A 16,979-nucleotide genomic window follows, 5' to 3' on the forward strand; every position below is an offset into this window, starting at 1 on the left:
GTGTGTGGGATAGGGTTCTGTTTCATAACAAACTGCTTTTACTCCCAAGAAATTGGAAAGCATTAAGTTATCTGTGTTTGAGCATATCTTTCTCCTTGTTTTTTCAATGTTTCCATTAGCCAGAACAGATTACCTGTCTAGGATGTTGTTTGTCATTTAAAAGAGAGATAACACTTCTATTTCAAATAAAAATTTAGCTTATGACCTAGAATTCATTATTATGCTCCTTTTCAAATCATGATACAAAGTAGAAGAGTCAGCAAATGATTATTGTTCCATGGAATTGCTGAAAATCTACCAAGTGTTTTTAAACATAATGGTATGAATACAAATATGTCTGGCTTATAACCACGAGTGATTGAAATGCCCTGACATGAAAAAGACTCCCTTTGGCCCCATTGCCTCTGATGATTCCCTTCCCCTTCTGAGGCCTCTTCTCTTTTAAATAAGCTACATGTTCCATCCCTACTTTACAGTGACCTGCACTGCCATCCATCACACGTATCTGTCCCTCACGTTTTCCTTCTTATCTTGTTGTTTTCATAAGATGATGAAAGGTTTGTGAAACGAGTTATTGCTGTAGTCTAGCTATTTTTCAACTTACTTTGGTGCATTTTAGCTGATTTTACAAGGTAAACCTTGTCATTCATCAGAGAACCTAAAAGTGAATAAATCTAAAACAACCCAAAACACAGTAAGGAGAATACATCAAATGATGTGCAATATATATCAATTTTACTATCAAGCTGACTGTTCAGACACTTCATTTTGCCATGTAGTACAAAGTTGTACACATAGTGTATGTCTGAAGGTGGTTGATTTTTTAAAACTTGATTTTTTGAAAATAATTGAATGAGTATAGATTTTGTATCCACTGAAGGATATTTAAATAATTTCTTATCATATAACCAGATAATAGAAAAGTTTAGCACAGTAGTCTGTAGTTTATTCTTTTACTTGTCTTAGAGTTTTTCCCATGTAAGTACATATAGATCCACCTCAGCTTTTCAATATTATTTTATTTAATTCCCTTATTATCTGCAGTGTTTTAGGCATATAGAATCTTTACTTTTCAGTTGCACATTTTTAAAGCTTAATAGGAAAGGGGCTGGTGTGATAGCTCAGCAGACTAAAGTGCCTGCTTAGGCAAGCTTTGGTAAGCTCAGGAACCCTGGTTCAACTCCCTGGCACCACATGTCACACTAGCCCCACCCCCAGGACAGGCTAAGCTGGCAGAGTTCAGGCATAGTGGCACAGTCCTACAAACCTTGTGCTGGAGAGGCTGAAAGCAGGAGGATCACCACGAGTCTGAGCTGCATAGTGAGACCCTGCAACAACTAAATACATTAAAAAAAAAAAAAAAGCTTAATGGGAAAGTTCATGAACTCTGAAGCCAGGTCACCCAACTTTAGTTTTAAGTTTCTGTTGTCATTGTCATTTATTTTTTATGTTTACAGACAATGCTGTAAGTCATATTTTAGAACTCAAATCTGTGTGCTTATTAGTGACTATTCCAGAAGGGCAGATTACCTGAGTTGCTCATTAAGAAGGCTTATATATTAGTACTTTGAAATATGCAGTCAGATTGTTCTCCAAAAGATAAAAATCTCAATTTACACTGATTTCAACCAAATAGAATCTGATTGCAATTCATTCACATCACAGCATGATTTTAAGGCCAAAAAGCCAGGTTTCCCTCTTACCTATAGTTGTATTGAGTCAGTTTGATAATACGGATATAGAATTTCTACCCAAAGTTCTGATTTATAGAGAACTTCTACAAGTTCTGATCAGAGAGAATGAGAAAATATTTGCAAAATGTTTTAGACAGAATTTTTCAACATATGAAATACTGAAAGGATACAGATAAAACCTGGCTATGGTAGTGACAAAACTGACTAGACTAGTTCAGGCCTTCCATTTCATAGAAGAGATTACTCTAAGACGGAAACTGACTCTGCAAACTATAGCAAGTAGCAGAAAAACAGTAACCCAAAGCAGAAATGTCTGCTCTGTGTGTGTGTGTGTGTGTGTGTGTGTGTGTGTGTGTGTGTGTGTCTGGACATGAGTATGTATGTTTAAAATTCAAGATTCCTATTTTTTTTAGACTTAGGCATAATGAAGTCACATCAATTCTGTTGGTGTAACATTATATATAATAAAAATGGAAGTGAAGTGTATGGAAGTGAAGTGTATTGTTTTCAACTAAAGTTTATTTTTAGATAAACTCCCTGAGTCTTAATGTCTTCATGAATATATTTAGAGGAACAATAAATTATACAACACATTAAAAACCTTTAGTACAGTTTGGAGAACAGCAAGCTCTCAATAAATTAAAATGATTATTTTTATTATTAAGTTCTTCTAATAGTATGCTATGTATAGATTTTTTTTTTGCATGAATTAAAGTAATAGAGAAGGATGTTACTGGGCCTTTTATTTTATTTTATTTTTTGGCAGAACTGGTGATTGAACTCAGACCCTTGTGCTTGCCAGGGAAGCACTTATTCTACTGAGCCATCTCCCCGGCCCCTTAAAAGAGAATTAAAACTTTTCTGGTTTTAAATGTGTGTTTGTTTTCTAGGGAGCTCTAAAAAGGAATATGTATTATCACTAACCAATATTATTGAAAATTTAGTGTTTTCTACTACTGAAGAATATATAGAGTGCCAGCTAGATAGCTCAGTGGACTAAAGTGCCTGCTTAGGCAGAGCACAGCGGCCAGAGTCTGATCCCCACATGCCATGCTGGCCCCACCCATGGGGCATGCTGAGTCAGCGATTAAGTCCAAGCATGGTGGCGCAAGCCTGTAATCCCAGCATTTAGGAGGCTGAAAACAGGAGAATCACTTAAGAGTTTGATCTACATAGTAAGACCCTGTACAACTTGTAGACCCTGTTCCAAATTCATAAGAAAAAAAAAAGAATATGTAGAAATCAACTTAATTAAAATATTCTATTGTCCCAGGCATGCTGAGCTGGCCACAGAGTCTGGGCATGGTGTCGCACGCCTGTAATCCCAGTGCCAGGGAGGCTGAAAACGGGAGGATCACTGCAAGTCTGAGCTGCGTAGTGAGACCCTGTACCAAATACATATATACATACATACATATGTTTTATTGTTTAATTAGCCTCTAGTCTTAAGGAGCATGGATAGAAGAAGAATGAAATAAAAAGTAACTTCATTAAAGTATAGGTGGCTTTGACAGAGATCTAGGTCTGTGATTCATCAAAGTTTCTTGACTGTCACAGATACTTCAAAAGGGACAGATCCCTTAGAGAGAATAAACCATACCCAGCTATACATTTAAATTATTTAGAAGCTTTCAGAGCAAAATTGGGCCTTCTCAAAGGTTACTTTCAAAGTCTGTCACAACCTCAAGACACAGATTATAAGCCAAAAGTGATACTCTGGATCCTTTCCTATTCAACTCTCTGGGTTCTCTGATAACATTATTTTTGTTCACCATGTTCCACCACCATCAGACTTGGACCCAAAATTCATGTGATAGGCTGACTGGAATAGTGAATTAGGGATCAAGTGGATAGACACACTAAAACTGAAAATCTTAAAAGTTTAGAAGCATTACTGGTATCGTTTCTTGATTTGGAAGGGTACTGGGGAGTGAATCCAGGTTTCTAATTCAATTTTTGTATATGCTGTTACACCTTTAGCCCATTTCTGTACTTTAATTGGATTGTGTCAACTCAAAAATGATATCTCTTAGAGTCCATTACCTTTTCTTCAGTTGAATTAATGAAATCTTTCCAACCTGTGACTTATCTTAAGGCCTGTCTGACCTCCCACTAGAAAACTTTATTGATCCTTTTTTCACCCCTACCTCCAAGAGGAATTTTTATCTGTTCCCTTCTTATAGTTATATTTTCTTCCTGCTCAAAACCTGCACTTCTTTTTCCACTCTATTCTCCCTCCTTATTACTGCTTTAGTCACTTTTTTTTTTCAACATTTCCTTCTCTTGAAAAGCATATAGCTCCTATTTCGTTGACCTGACACTCAGAACATACCTTTGAATTTCCATATAAATTATTAACATTTTCAAATACTGAGAAGCACTCCAATTTTTCCAGGGGTAAGTATGGTCAAAAATACATACGCTTCCTTTAAGCATACATCCCATTTTTCTTATCCCTTTCTGAAGCAATTTTGGAAATCACTTTAATGAGTTCCTAATTGCACTATAATGGCTACCTTGATGTCATGATTGATTTAAAATATTTATCTTTCATGACCATTTTGACTTTTGAAAAGAGCCAAAAGTTGCACAGTGCTAGATCTAGTGAATAAGGTGGATGAAGATACATTATATTTAATTTAACAGAAAGTGTTGGACCAGAACTGGCATGTGACACAGCATTGTCATGATGGGGAATGAGACCATTTGTGCATTTCTCAGGCCATTTTTTACATATTTCTTTTTTTAAATTAATTTTATTAAGAAACAAATAGCAATGAGACAGTTTCAAAACAAATTAGTAGGACAGATACAATACTTAATACATTGCATCTTGTTGTCTTCGTAGTAGTTATTCATAATACAAGATGCAGACATGATATCCTGTCCAAACACTATTAGTACAAATCTTTCTTCTCATTGAATTAAGAGAAAGTAGCTGTATATCTATCCTAACTATTTTGTATGTACAGATACAAAATGGTCCTTCATTTATATCCCCTTTTTTTAGGGGATATAAATAGTTTTGTCAGAGCTAGGTATTCCATTGCCGTTTAAATATTGTAGGTGTATAAATTTTCTACATATTTCATAAGTGCTCTAATAAGCCTTTAAAATACTCAGAACTTCATCATAGGATTCCTGGCTACAAACTCAGCTTGCCCAATTTCCATCAAAGTCAAAAAACACAATCAACATCACTTTGATGTTAGAACTCAGCTGACAGTTTATTTCGCACAGGAAGTGCTGGGTCATTGAGAGTTCTGAAGCTTGCTTTCAAGATTGTAACCATAGTCCCAATTTTATGTCCTCTGATAATGCTTAAAACACTAAGGGGACTCTAAAGGGATACAATCACAACTGCAATGAACTTGAAAAAAAATCTCATGTTTATGTGATAATCTGTGACTTACGATTTACAGAATACTTTACAAAACATCTCTCAATTGTAGCTCTTATCTGCCTGTACCAAACAAGTTAAAACAGCTTTCCCACTAAAGTTCAGTTCTCAAGGGAGAATATATAGTTAGTGAAATCTTTCACTTAAGACATTAGAATATCATTTAATGTCTGCATATATTTTACTCATTCACATTTGAGATCATTCCTTCTATTATAGTTCGTACCACTGAGACCATTTATGTATTCACTTAAGCCCATCTAAATTCTGATTCCTAATTCAGTTTTCATTTTTTTAAATGAAATTTTAGAAATTTGAGTATGTTTTTACTAACTTACTAATTAATGAAAATGCTTGATCTTGGAAAAGCATTATTGTGTAGTTCTAAAGACCTAAAATACTTGTTTTTATTTATTTGGCTATCTTAGATGCCTCCATTTTGTCTATTGTTGGCATTCTTTCATTTACTTTTTCAATTTTATTTTAATCTTTTTACAAGTTGACTCCAGTTTGATTATTTATGAAAATGTAATTTAAAAGCTTTAAAAATAAATAGTAATTCATAATATTCTAGCTTATTAGAGTTACTTATGCAGTAATTTTATGCAGAACTATACATTTTGAGACTAAACAGTGTTTAGGTTTAATATGTGAAAAGCACTTATTAGCTCAACGTTTTATAAAATACTCAACATGGACAATTTTATTTATTAAAAATTTTTTGGGCAATGCCGTGGCTTGATCCCAGGGCCTTGCCTATATTAACCAAGCAGATTTTATTTTTTATGTGAGGCTATAGAATATATAACAAATATGATTATAGCTTTCTATCTGTAGTCCTTTTGCTTGAGACACTGTATCTTTACGGTTATTTAAGCATGTTGCTATATGTGGGAACACTAGTCATTTTTATGTTACAATTTTACACCATAAAGTAAAATTTATTCAAATTAATAAAAACACTGATTTGGAGAATTGTGGAGAAAGAACAAAGGGGACTAAAACCATGCATAGCTTATATATAGGAGTATTTGGCTGTAATCTCATGGGTTGAAAGGTAGCTGGATATTTCCATTTTGGTGTCAGTCCCTTGGGAAGGAGGAGGGGTTTCATAATAGGGTGTGATCTGCACTCAGAATGATTAACATTGAATGATTAAACAGAAGAGTGTAAGTATCGCTCCTTCCCTTTTTAAGACTAAACATATATACACTGAATGGAAGTCTTTTCAGTGTAGAAAGCAGTCTGGCCTAGTGATAGCAAGCAACTGAAAAGCCAAGTGGGTGAATTAACTATGCAGATCAGAAAGTAAGGAAACCAAAATTACACGGTGTCCTTAAAAATCAGTGTTGTAACTCACACTTAATGGTAAATGCACAGAGTGTAATCGAAGCCCCCATTTGTGAAAGTGGAATTCTGAATTAGTGCCTTGCCCAATGAGTGGGCAGAATGGTTCTCTGAATTAGATAACACAGTGCATACCACACTGACTGAAATTGCTGTGTCTGTAGGAAAGCCAGTTCTATTACTATTCTCTTTCTTCAAAAATTAGCTCTTTCCTTTACCAAATACGTATAAAAAATAAAAACAAAAACGAGCGCTTACTGGATGTTATTCTCAGGAAGTGAATTTAATTCAGAAGAAATTTTACAAATGGGTAAATTTGATTTAAGAATGCACTTACCCATTGTAGAGCAGTGCGGGAAAACATTGTAAATAACGTATTTTTCTTTTTTGAGTGTTCAGGCATTAATCAGTACATTTTATTCTTAGTTTTATACTATCTCTTAGAACGTGTTTAAAACAGTATTGAATCTACAGTGTAACACTTTAACTCATCATTATGATATGCAGTTGTATGAGAAATACATAATTAGTGCATTCAGTTTCTCTTTTCCTTTTAAATTTTAAATTTTAGAAATAAGATCCGATTTAAGATAAGTTCCTAGGGCTGGACAAATAGCTCTGTGGATTAAAGCGTCTGCAAGCAGGCATGGGGGTGGGAGGTGATCCTGGGGCCTGCTGCGCCAGCCCGCCCCTGGGGCACCCTGAGACAGCAATTGAGACTGGGCGTGCTGGCGCGCGCCTGTAATCCCAGCTCTTAGGAGGCTGTAAACAGGAGGATCACTAGGAGTCCAATCTAGTAGTGAGACCCTGAGCACCCTGTAGACCCTTTCCTAAAATACAAAAAAAGAAAAGAGAAATTTCTGTTCATAATTGAAAAATATAAAAGCCCATGTTATAAATCTATTCTAAAATCTCTAAAACAACATTGATACCTGAAAAAAACAGATCATTGTTTCCCTAGATTTTGCCAATTCAGAATGCTCACCTTTTATTATTGACCCCAGGCAATAAAATACTCAGTGTCCTGCATATATTGCTGATTAGATTAGTAATAAATTGTCTTTGAAATATGAGGCAGGATAAGTTACCCAGCTTGATAGTCTCTTACACAGATGTAATTAATTTTCATTGTCATTCTGATGTGAATTTTCAGTATTGATCCACATATTTTGCTATTTTTTTAAACACCATGATCTATTACTATTTGTATTTCATTATGAAAACTGGTTTCATTATTAGAATTGGGTAAATTTAAAATAGAAAGCTTTTAAAATATTTCCTTTGGAAATCAGAAAATTCTATATTCAGTAATTAGGAATAGATTCTAAATATAAATTTGTCTTAGTTTCTTTACTTTATGGCCTTTTCTTGGTTTTTTGTTTTTTTGTTTTTTGTTTTTTGTTTGTTTGTTTGTTTGTTTTGGCGGAACTGGGGAGTGAACTCAGGCCTTTGCGCTTACCAGGCAAGCGCTTATTCTACTGAGCTATGTCCCTGGCCCCTCTTGTTTTCAATATAAAATTTTAATAGAAAGAAAATTCTATTGAGGAAATACATCCTCCAAATAATTTTCATGCTCAGCTTTTAAAAACTAAGTAGAATTTTCAAAAATCTACTGCAAAACCATATTGTATCACCAGTGCATATTCATGAGTTAGTTAATAATAGATTTATGTATATTTCAATTTAGGAGAATTCATTATAAAAGAAAATGAATTTCTGTGGAAGAAAAAGACAATGATATTTTCCATTTGTTAAACTAGTATCAAACTTTACCTGATGTATGTGTTTAGAAGTATTTAGAACATTTATTTTATAGCACTTTTCTGGTTCAGTATTGTTCTAAAATTACTTGGTAATTTGCCCAGGTATCATTTTGACTTCCTAACAGGTATCTTATATATGAAATTTCACTGTACTGCTTAATTTTATACAAAGAAAAAATTCTGCCAGCTCATTTGGCTTCCACAGTCAAAATAATTAACACTCAAAAAAGTGTTCAATTCATACAATTTAATTCGACCTATAATTTTCCCAGTAGCTAAGGGAAATGCTGTTTCGTACCAGGCAAACAGCTGTGTATATGTGTTGATTCATTTTAAAGCCAATGGTTGGCTTTGTTGATTGTTGACTGCCCTCTAGTGGAATAAACCATTCTCTTAAAATCTGTCAAATCTAAATCATTTCTTCTGAGAAATAATTGAATAGTCGTGTGTTTTGCTACTACACTTGGTTTTCACGGGTTATTGTGTTCATCACAACTGAAGTTGCTGGCACATTTTGGTTATTATGATTCTTGAAGCAATCAGAATAAATAACTACATACATTTCAGCCATATTAAACCAATCTCCTTGACAGTTTGTGTATTTTGGTAAATATTTAAATTATATGTATTTTACCATTTATTATTTTACATACTTTATAATAATTACTAAATAATTTAAATTTTTATGGCACATGCTACTTATTTCTAAGATGTTGTCCCCATTCTTACTTGCAGATGCTACAACTGTGGTGGCCTTGATCATCATGCAAAGGAATGTAGTCTACCTCCTCAGCCAAAGAAGTGCCATTACTGTCAGAGTATCATGCACATGGTAGCAAACTGCCCACATAAAACTGTTGCACAGCTGCCTGCCGGTTCTCAGGGAAGACAGGAAGCAGAATCCCAGCCGTGCACTTCAGCCTCCCCCAGAGACGTGGGAGGGGGACATGGCTGCACTTCACCACTGCTTCCTCAGGAGGCCAGGTCAGAGGTCTCAGAATGGTCAGGCAGGTCACCTCAAGAAGTTTCCTCCACGAAGGCATCTGCAGCTCCAGAAGAACAAAACAAAAAGGGGCCTTCTGTTCAAAAAAGAAAAAAGACATAGTTCTTATTAATGTATTGTTTTCCCTACCTGGTTGGGAATTCTACCTCATGCAAGTACAGGAAAACGGTATTTCACAGATAGCAGCTGACCTGGGACTTTTAACTACTGCTGAGGAACTGTGGATTTCTTAAACAGACAAATCACTCTAAGCAAATTACATTTGAGCAAGTTGTCATGTTTCATGTAATTCAGAGGAGATAATGTGCACGTGTGAGAGAGTGAGAGCCTGAATCTGTGTGCATGTGTATGAGGATTTTACTAGGAATATAGACATATAGAAAGAGGGTTTGTCTTTATCTATGTGTGTGTATGTGGATAAGCACACACCCTCTCGCACATAATCGAACATCTCCAGGACACTGAAAATCCATGTGAAATATTTAAGATGGTTAAAAAATAATCCCGAGTTTTTCTTTAAATGTCACCTTTTTAATATTACATTTATAGTTCATTTCATAAAAATGAAAACATGACTGTTACCTTTTGTGTGAACCAAAGGAAACTTCAAATCTCAGAGCTGCCAGTCATATGGTACTACAGGTTTTTTAAGACAGCCAGTTTCTACCAAGTTTAGGATTGCCTTTTTCTTGCTATCTATGGAGTGGGGTTTTTTCCTCCCCCATTTGAAGGTAGTACCTTAACTGCAAATGCCTCCACTGTAGCTTTTTTGATTCTGGGATACATAGCTCTAGAAAAGACAATGAATGTGTAATTTCTGTGCCGAGATTTCAATGTTTTTAATTCCATGTTTTGATTGTAAATTACATGCCTAATAAGAGAAATGAAGGGGAGGGCAATGTATAAATGTAGTAAATTGGTTATTTTCAGTGGTATTTGGATACCAGCTCATTATAATCTTCCACATGTTCTGAGATTTATAAGGGGTTGTGGCATCAGCTGCTTCCCTAAATGAAGTCAGTCTTCTAGGCATCACTTAGTGCAGGGAGCCCTCCTTATTTACTACTGAAGACCTTAAAAGTAAACTCCAATCATATGGTCTATATTTTTGGTGGCTATTTTTATTCTCCTCTGGAGAGTTCTCCAATTTGTTTCTAAAACAAAAGCAGCACGGAAATGAATATAATACTGGGATTGAGAATAAAAATTAAGTGGATGCTCATAATTGCCCAGTAGGTTTGACCTGTGAATGATACTTAAAAGTAGTATTTGGTGGCAGTCAACTAGAGTGACAGGCCTGAGTAGAGGTACTAAAAACCTCTCCCACCATGTAACTAGAAGTATCTTATACAGTAACATTGATCTGATGAATGTTACCTTCAGTACTTAAGCTGAAGTAACCTATATAATGGATGAACATCAGATGCTAGGAATAGAGAATCTTCTCAGGTTGATTTTCATCATAGTAGCAAACTGGCTAGGGACCAGTAACAGTACGGGTCTCTTTAGGTTTCAGTCATGAAAAAAATAAATAATAATTTGGAACCATCTGTTTTTAGATATCATAGGCAAATTTTGTCCAAAAAGTACCAATTAATTAGAACACTTACTATTAGCAATAAATATAGTTTTTTATGCACCTGTTAATGTAAGCTCAGATAATCAGAAAGAAAACAGCTTGACTCAAGTGAAACATACTCTACTGAACAGTTCTGCTCCCTTTTCTGTTGTCCTGTCGTGGATGCTGGTATAGTTGCTGCTGTTCAGCAAGCCATCAGAAGAATAGCATGCCTCAGGCTGGCCTGCCAGTCCTTTACAACTCAGCTTGGATTTTACAGCACTGTTCATGCGAATCTCCATGGTGGATACTGAAATATCAGTGTGCCATGAGGCCTACCTTTGACGATATTGAATGTGATATAGCTGTAGAGAAATATTTCCTTGCCTTATGTGAGGATTTCAAGCTTATTTAAATTATGTAGACAAATCAAAGTGGCATTGCTTAATTTTTAGCAGGTATAATAAGCAACAGTATGTTAACCAACAGTAAAAATGCAGAATATGACAAGTCACTTTGAAAATTCAAACCAAAGTTCCTTTATTTTATAGAAATAGGAAATTATGGACTTGAAATTGGGCATTCCTTGTTTACATATAAAAAGTTCAAAGCTGAGATCATGATATAAAATGAAAATAGAAAAGACAGAAGAAGCCTTTGAGAATTGTGGATCTTAGGGGTACAATTTTAAATCTGTTTCAGCATCTAACTAGACTGAACTACTAAGAGCACATACCAAACCTATCTATCTTATGGCTAAAAGTTGGGGTTTATTTTTTATATGAAAATATTGTCACTATTACGTAACATACTCAGGACCAAGAACTTTGCTCAGGGAACATTCCGTATAATGTTTTTTTTATTTCTTTACAGACTAGTCTACAGTCCTGCTTACTCAAAACAAGCCAAATAACTTAGACCTTTATGTAAAGTACATATACTTGATGTTAGTAACTACCTCTGAATTTGATGTAGATCAAATCCTGAACATCAGATATCAGTTCTGTTTTTATTTCATGTGAAAAATCCCATAAGACAGAATTCCTTAACTCCTTGCAGATGTGAATATCACTATTATTGTTCATTTACATGAGTAAAATATTCTTCTGTTTACAGCAAAGGGCTACCTCATTGTTGATAACACAGCACACCTTTATGCTGCTCTAGCCTTACAGATGGCTGATAATTCTCGGGTACAGAATCTTTTTATCTGTGTTATAGATAGCAATTCATAACTGCATGTTTCTGACAAACACATTTGAATAATGTAGAATCCCATTTTAATCAGCAAAGTCTCCAAGCATTTCCTTAAAGCTAATCATGTATTTAGTTTTTAAAATTATGGGCACTCTTCAGCTTAAGTGAACCAGGACAGAAACAATCTTGGAAATAGCTGCTTTGCCCAGAGTGGGGGACAGGAAATGGTAGCAGTAGGAGAGGTTGGTGTATGAGTGTACAGTATTTGTGCAGGGCAAGTAGTATGTAACATATGCAAAACTTTCATTTTCATGTCTCTACTGCCCAGAAGCCAAAACATACTGGAGCATTGTAGCCCCAGGCAGGTACTAGCACTGGCTTGCCAAAGTGTGAACTTAAATGGCAATGCCATTGCTAGCTACTGAGGGGAAAAGGGTCAGGATTTACTAATGAATTTAGTAGCAGTAGGCCTATGAATTAAGCTGCCTCTTGAACTTACCCTCATGTCAACACAAATGTGATTCCTAAGAAAGATGCACTGCCAGTCTCTGGGCCCTATAAGCTATTCATTTGCCACAGGCAGATTATAATGGTAAAATTTTTATACTTGGATTTTTAGTCTTTGGATATATTTTTACAGTTGAATATTTAGAATGGTTTTTACCTGCTCACAACTTGGAAATTTAGTGTGCAATGTGAAGAAAAAGATCAAGGAATATCTTATTATTAGCATCAGTCCACCTCCAAATATAAGAAATTTTGAGTGCCAGTATTCTTTTGTATTCTGGCTCAGTTTTATTTTGCACCAGTGCAGCCCCAAGTTACTGCTGGTTGTATTTAGTTTGTGAATAGAAGCCCATAAGTGTTAATAAACTTTGTAACATTCACTTTAAGATGAATTATACAGAACATGGGAAATCTCATTAAGTCTTAACGTTAATTTAAATTAATTTATCTGTTTTCCCTAAGAAATGTTTATCATAAAATATATATGCATATTTCCTCTTTGGTTGTAAAATTTGGGAAAATATGCAGCTGCACTGACTTTAATTTTCCAGATGTCTCAATGAGGTTTGTTTTAGAAAAGAACAATTTGTTGAAAGCATCACATTTTGTCTGACATAATTGCCAGCAGCCTCCCTAAGACGTGGTTGTGTGATCTGTGTCCTAGTTATTCTGCTAGAGTGAGATGCTGACCTATGATTCATTGTTAAATTTTATGTTTGGAACGAGGCTGCAAAGTTATGGTAAAGTACTGTACTGTGAGAAAGTATTATGATATTTAATACATCTGTGGCTTAACATTTGTGAAAGTTCCCAGCTTGATAATGATGGTGTTAACTACCTCTTTAATCCCATCTATCCGCCACTGGCACCTACCACCAAGCTGGCTTCAATAGTATATGTTGCTTCTTTTGGTATTTACACTTCTAACCATACAAGAGACCAAAGTGAACCCGGATTTATGTGTCTTTAATACAGTGTTTTATCTAGTGTTTTTAAAGTATACTGTGTAGTATTTAGATTTAATCTCATTGTCCATTTTGATTCCTGTTGTTTACAAGCGAAAATTTTAAAAACCAGTTGAACTGTCTGTTTTTAAAGGACAAAAAGGAGTTGATGTTTAGAATGGCACTTCACTCATCTTCAGTCACCTCAGTGGACTAAAGTGCTGCTTGTCTTTCTGCGGATGTGGGTTTTATATTCTCATTTTATGCCTGTTGTCTTACTCTGTTCATTATGGACATTTTGAGGCTTAAAAAGTACTTGATTAAAAAATAAACATATAACATTGACATTTATGATGGGTTTTGGAGATTTCTCATGATTTATATGATTGCTGAATTAAATAAATGGATAAAAGGTTACTTAGGCAATATTTATACCAGTAGAAGCGTAAGTTACATGGCTTTGTCACATTCACAAATAATGGTAAACATTGAACCTACTTATGACAATGTAATTAAGAACGAGAGGTGGGTCTTCATTTTTAGGAATTGTCCTGTATTATCCAGATGGAATTATGCAAACTTGTGACTCAAAACATACTTTTTCTGGTCAGGAAGAGTGGCCTGAAGCAAAATTTCCAAGGCTTTTGGAGAGATCATTTTAGACTTTTTCAAAGAATTTGAAAAGGACAATCAAAGCCAGTGTACGGTAGTACCAAATACTAAAATGTGAATGTAGATTGCTCAAACTCTTGAGTGCAGTAGTGATGTATTGTAAAGAGAATTTGGTAAAACTGTTGACAAACAGTATTGTAAAAACAATTTGGTAAAACTGTTGATTTCTACAGATTGGCCAAATCATAATTAAAACTCATTTCCTCTCTATACTTGGATGATTCACTTAATTCTTTCTGTAGTCTACTATGACTCCTACTTTTTTCATTTTTTCTTTTTTTGTGATAAAAACATAAAATTCACTTCTTTAGGCATATAAGTACACTTCAGTAGTGTTAAGTACATTCATGTTTTTGTGCAACAGAGGATGATTCACTTAGATGTGAAGAGTTTTTTGTTATAAAAGTTTTGTGTTAAAAAGTAGTGGTGGCTGGGGAGATAGCTCAGTAGGGTCCTCAGTTCAGTCCCTAGTACCACAAAAACAAAAAAAAGAAAGTAACAAAAAGTAGTAGTGTACTGACTAAGGAATGTAGAAAACCTGTCTTAAAACCCATAATTCCATTACCTGGAATAGCCAACCAGCAACACTTTTCATTCATTTTGAGATATGGAAAGCCTTGTGAAAAACTGTTCTGTCACCTAGAAATAATTTCCTTTTGGTCAAATAAACAGATTTAATATACATACAAACATATGCACACAAATATGGAGATTATTTTAAAAATTGGGTTACATTACAAATGTTTTAGAGCTTGATACTTTTTTCTTACCTATCATAAGTATTTTGTTGTCAATATTCAGAAACAGCACCTTTGATAAATGCCTATTTTGCTTGAAGAAGTGAGACTCAGGTTGAGCACAAAAGACTGTCAGGTTTGAATAAAGAAAGGGAATACCACGAAGGAAACAGCACTCACACAAAGACAAGCAGTGTTCATGTGTGCGTTCAGTGAAGACCACCTTCACTGGACAGAGTATAAGAGCCGACTGTTGGAATACACTGGAGGAGAGCTGATGCATCTAGGAATGTAAGGGGCAGCAAAGCTTGACGATAGGGCAGAACCTGAGGTAACCTTTAATGAGACCTACGTGACAGACTTGTGCATTACCTACGTGGAGAAATTTTAGCCCTCCTTAGGAGGAGATGTGACCAGAATGGCTACACATAGTTTCATCTGTGGTGTCTGGAACCCGCAGTCAGAACATGTGAAGCAATCTCATAAACATCCGATTGGTAGAAATAAAAACAGACAACCAAAAGATTAACAGAGGAAATTCAAGAATTGCAATTATTTTACAGGGTCTTTAAAATAACAATAATAAATAAGATACAGAAGTGAAACAAAATACAGAACCAACAAATATAATGCCTGAATAAGAATTCAGCAGATGAGGTAAAAGACAGGCTACAAGCAACAGAACACTAGTGAATGAGAGTATAGATTAAAGAAAATATTCAAGTTAATGGACAGAAAAATTTAGTACAATGCGGTCTGTCTTATTTGAAATGAGAATAAGAACAGGTACATTGCAGCAACTAGAAAAGGTAAGACTTAAAAATTGCTCCAGATGAAAGGGCCTGACAGCTTTTTGTTGACTGTGTTGATTCTGGGAATTACAAATAGAAATGAATGTGGAAATGTAACAAGCTATTATAATTATATAGTTGTTTCCTTAAAAAATGTAATTATAGTCTTGCCTCTCAATTTTCTTGCTGTAGTGGTAGCTACGAGTCTTGCTATTTGCTTTTATGAGTAGCTGTGGCTGTTCCCCAGAACCTCACTATGAACTTGAAACTGTAGTGAATCTGACAATGAAACACAGAGGATAGATCCTTGTGTCGGGGAAATAAACCCTTTGCTGTCGTTTTTCAGTAGTGTCTTCTCAGACCTTGTTCTTCACTCTGTAATGCTAGAGTATGGTTTGTTTTGCTTTTCATTTTATGGGGAAAACTAAAATTTCATAATGTATAGTAGAATAACAATATTTACTACACTTTGTATTGTTGTCTTTAAAATTGTTAGAGAACAGTTATGTGGGCATAAAAATTCTCCAGATGGTGTTAGCACAAACCTTTGTTTCAGTGAGCTAAAAGAAACTAGTAGTGTAAGTGTCATTATTTTTCCCCTTCTTTTCTGGCACCAGGGTGTGTGTTTAGGACAGAAGGAAATCGAAAATAGTGGGAGAAGTGTGAAGGTTCTAGAAGAGGTAGTAAGTGTAGGGCCAGTTTTATGAAATAACAAGGTGCATTTTCACTTCTTTCAACTAACAATTTGGGGGAAACACAAAGTACTATCAGAAAATTTGTGTATGTGTTGGCTCAAAGAAAGAATTATTTTGGCATTTGAATGAAACTCCCAGACATTGAAAATTAGGGGCTTGGGTGATCTGAATCTGTGCAACTGTCTAGCAATACACAATCTATCATGTTAGACTGCTGCATCCCACTTAGAAAAATACAGTTTATCACATTTGTCTTCTCGAGGAAAGAACTCCCAAGAAAAGTATGAAGTTTTATTGTATAAATTAATAGGTAGAATTTGGTAAGTAAATTAAAAGTAATCCAATTTGCATATATATATATGTATATATATATATATATATATATATATATATATATATATATATATATATATATATATATATATATATATATATATATATATATATAGTGGCAGTTGTAGGGCCCTCTTAGGGGATCAGGAAGACCTAGCACCACTTTTTCCTTCTGTGAATACAAGGACATTGCACTTCCTTCATCTGCCACTGTTTCTGCCTTCCATATAATGGAAACGTTGTCAGAATCAAAATGGAGTTGCTTGTGTCAGACACAATGAAAGCCAGGAAGTTATGAAGGAATTCTCTTGTGCATAAACCTGGTAAGAAAACTCTTT

At 34.9% G+C, this 16,979-nt stretch overlaps 1 protein-coding gene across 3 annotated transcripts in view; it reads left to right on the plus strand.

The window, feature by feature from the left end:
* Window positions 1–9,374, plus strand: part of Lin28b (lin-28 homolog B) — a 117,637-nt gene extending 108,263 nt beyond the window's left edge. For 2 of the 3 annotated variants that reach the window (XM_004637454.1, XM_012516071.1), the window contains exon 4: window positions 8,940–9,374. In XM_004637454.1, the coding sequence (XP_004637511.1) occupies window positions 8,940–9,309 (370 nt within the window). In that variant the 3' untranslated portion in view covers window positions 9,310–9,374. The remainder of the gene's footprint in view (window positions 1–8,939) is intronic. The other variant, XM_004637453.1, reaches the window with a different exon arrangement.
* The last annotated feature ends 7,605 nt before the right edge of the window (window positions 9,375–16,979 follow it).

This window comes from Octodon degus, unplaced genomic scaffold, assembly GCF_000260255.1.
Source record: "Octodon degus isolate 3935 unplaced genomic scaffold, OctDeg1.0 scaffold00090, whole genome shotgun sequence".
NCBI classification, from domain to species: Eukaryota; Metazoa; Chordata; class Mammalia; order Rodentia; family Octodontidae; genus Octodon; species Octodon degus.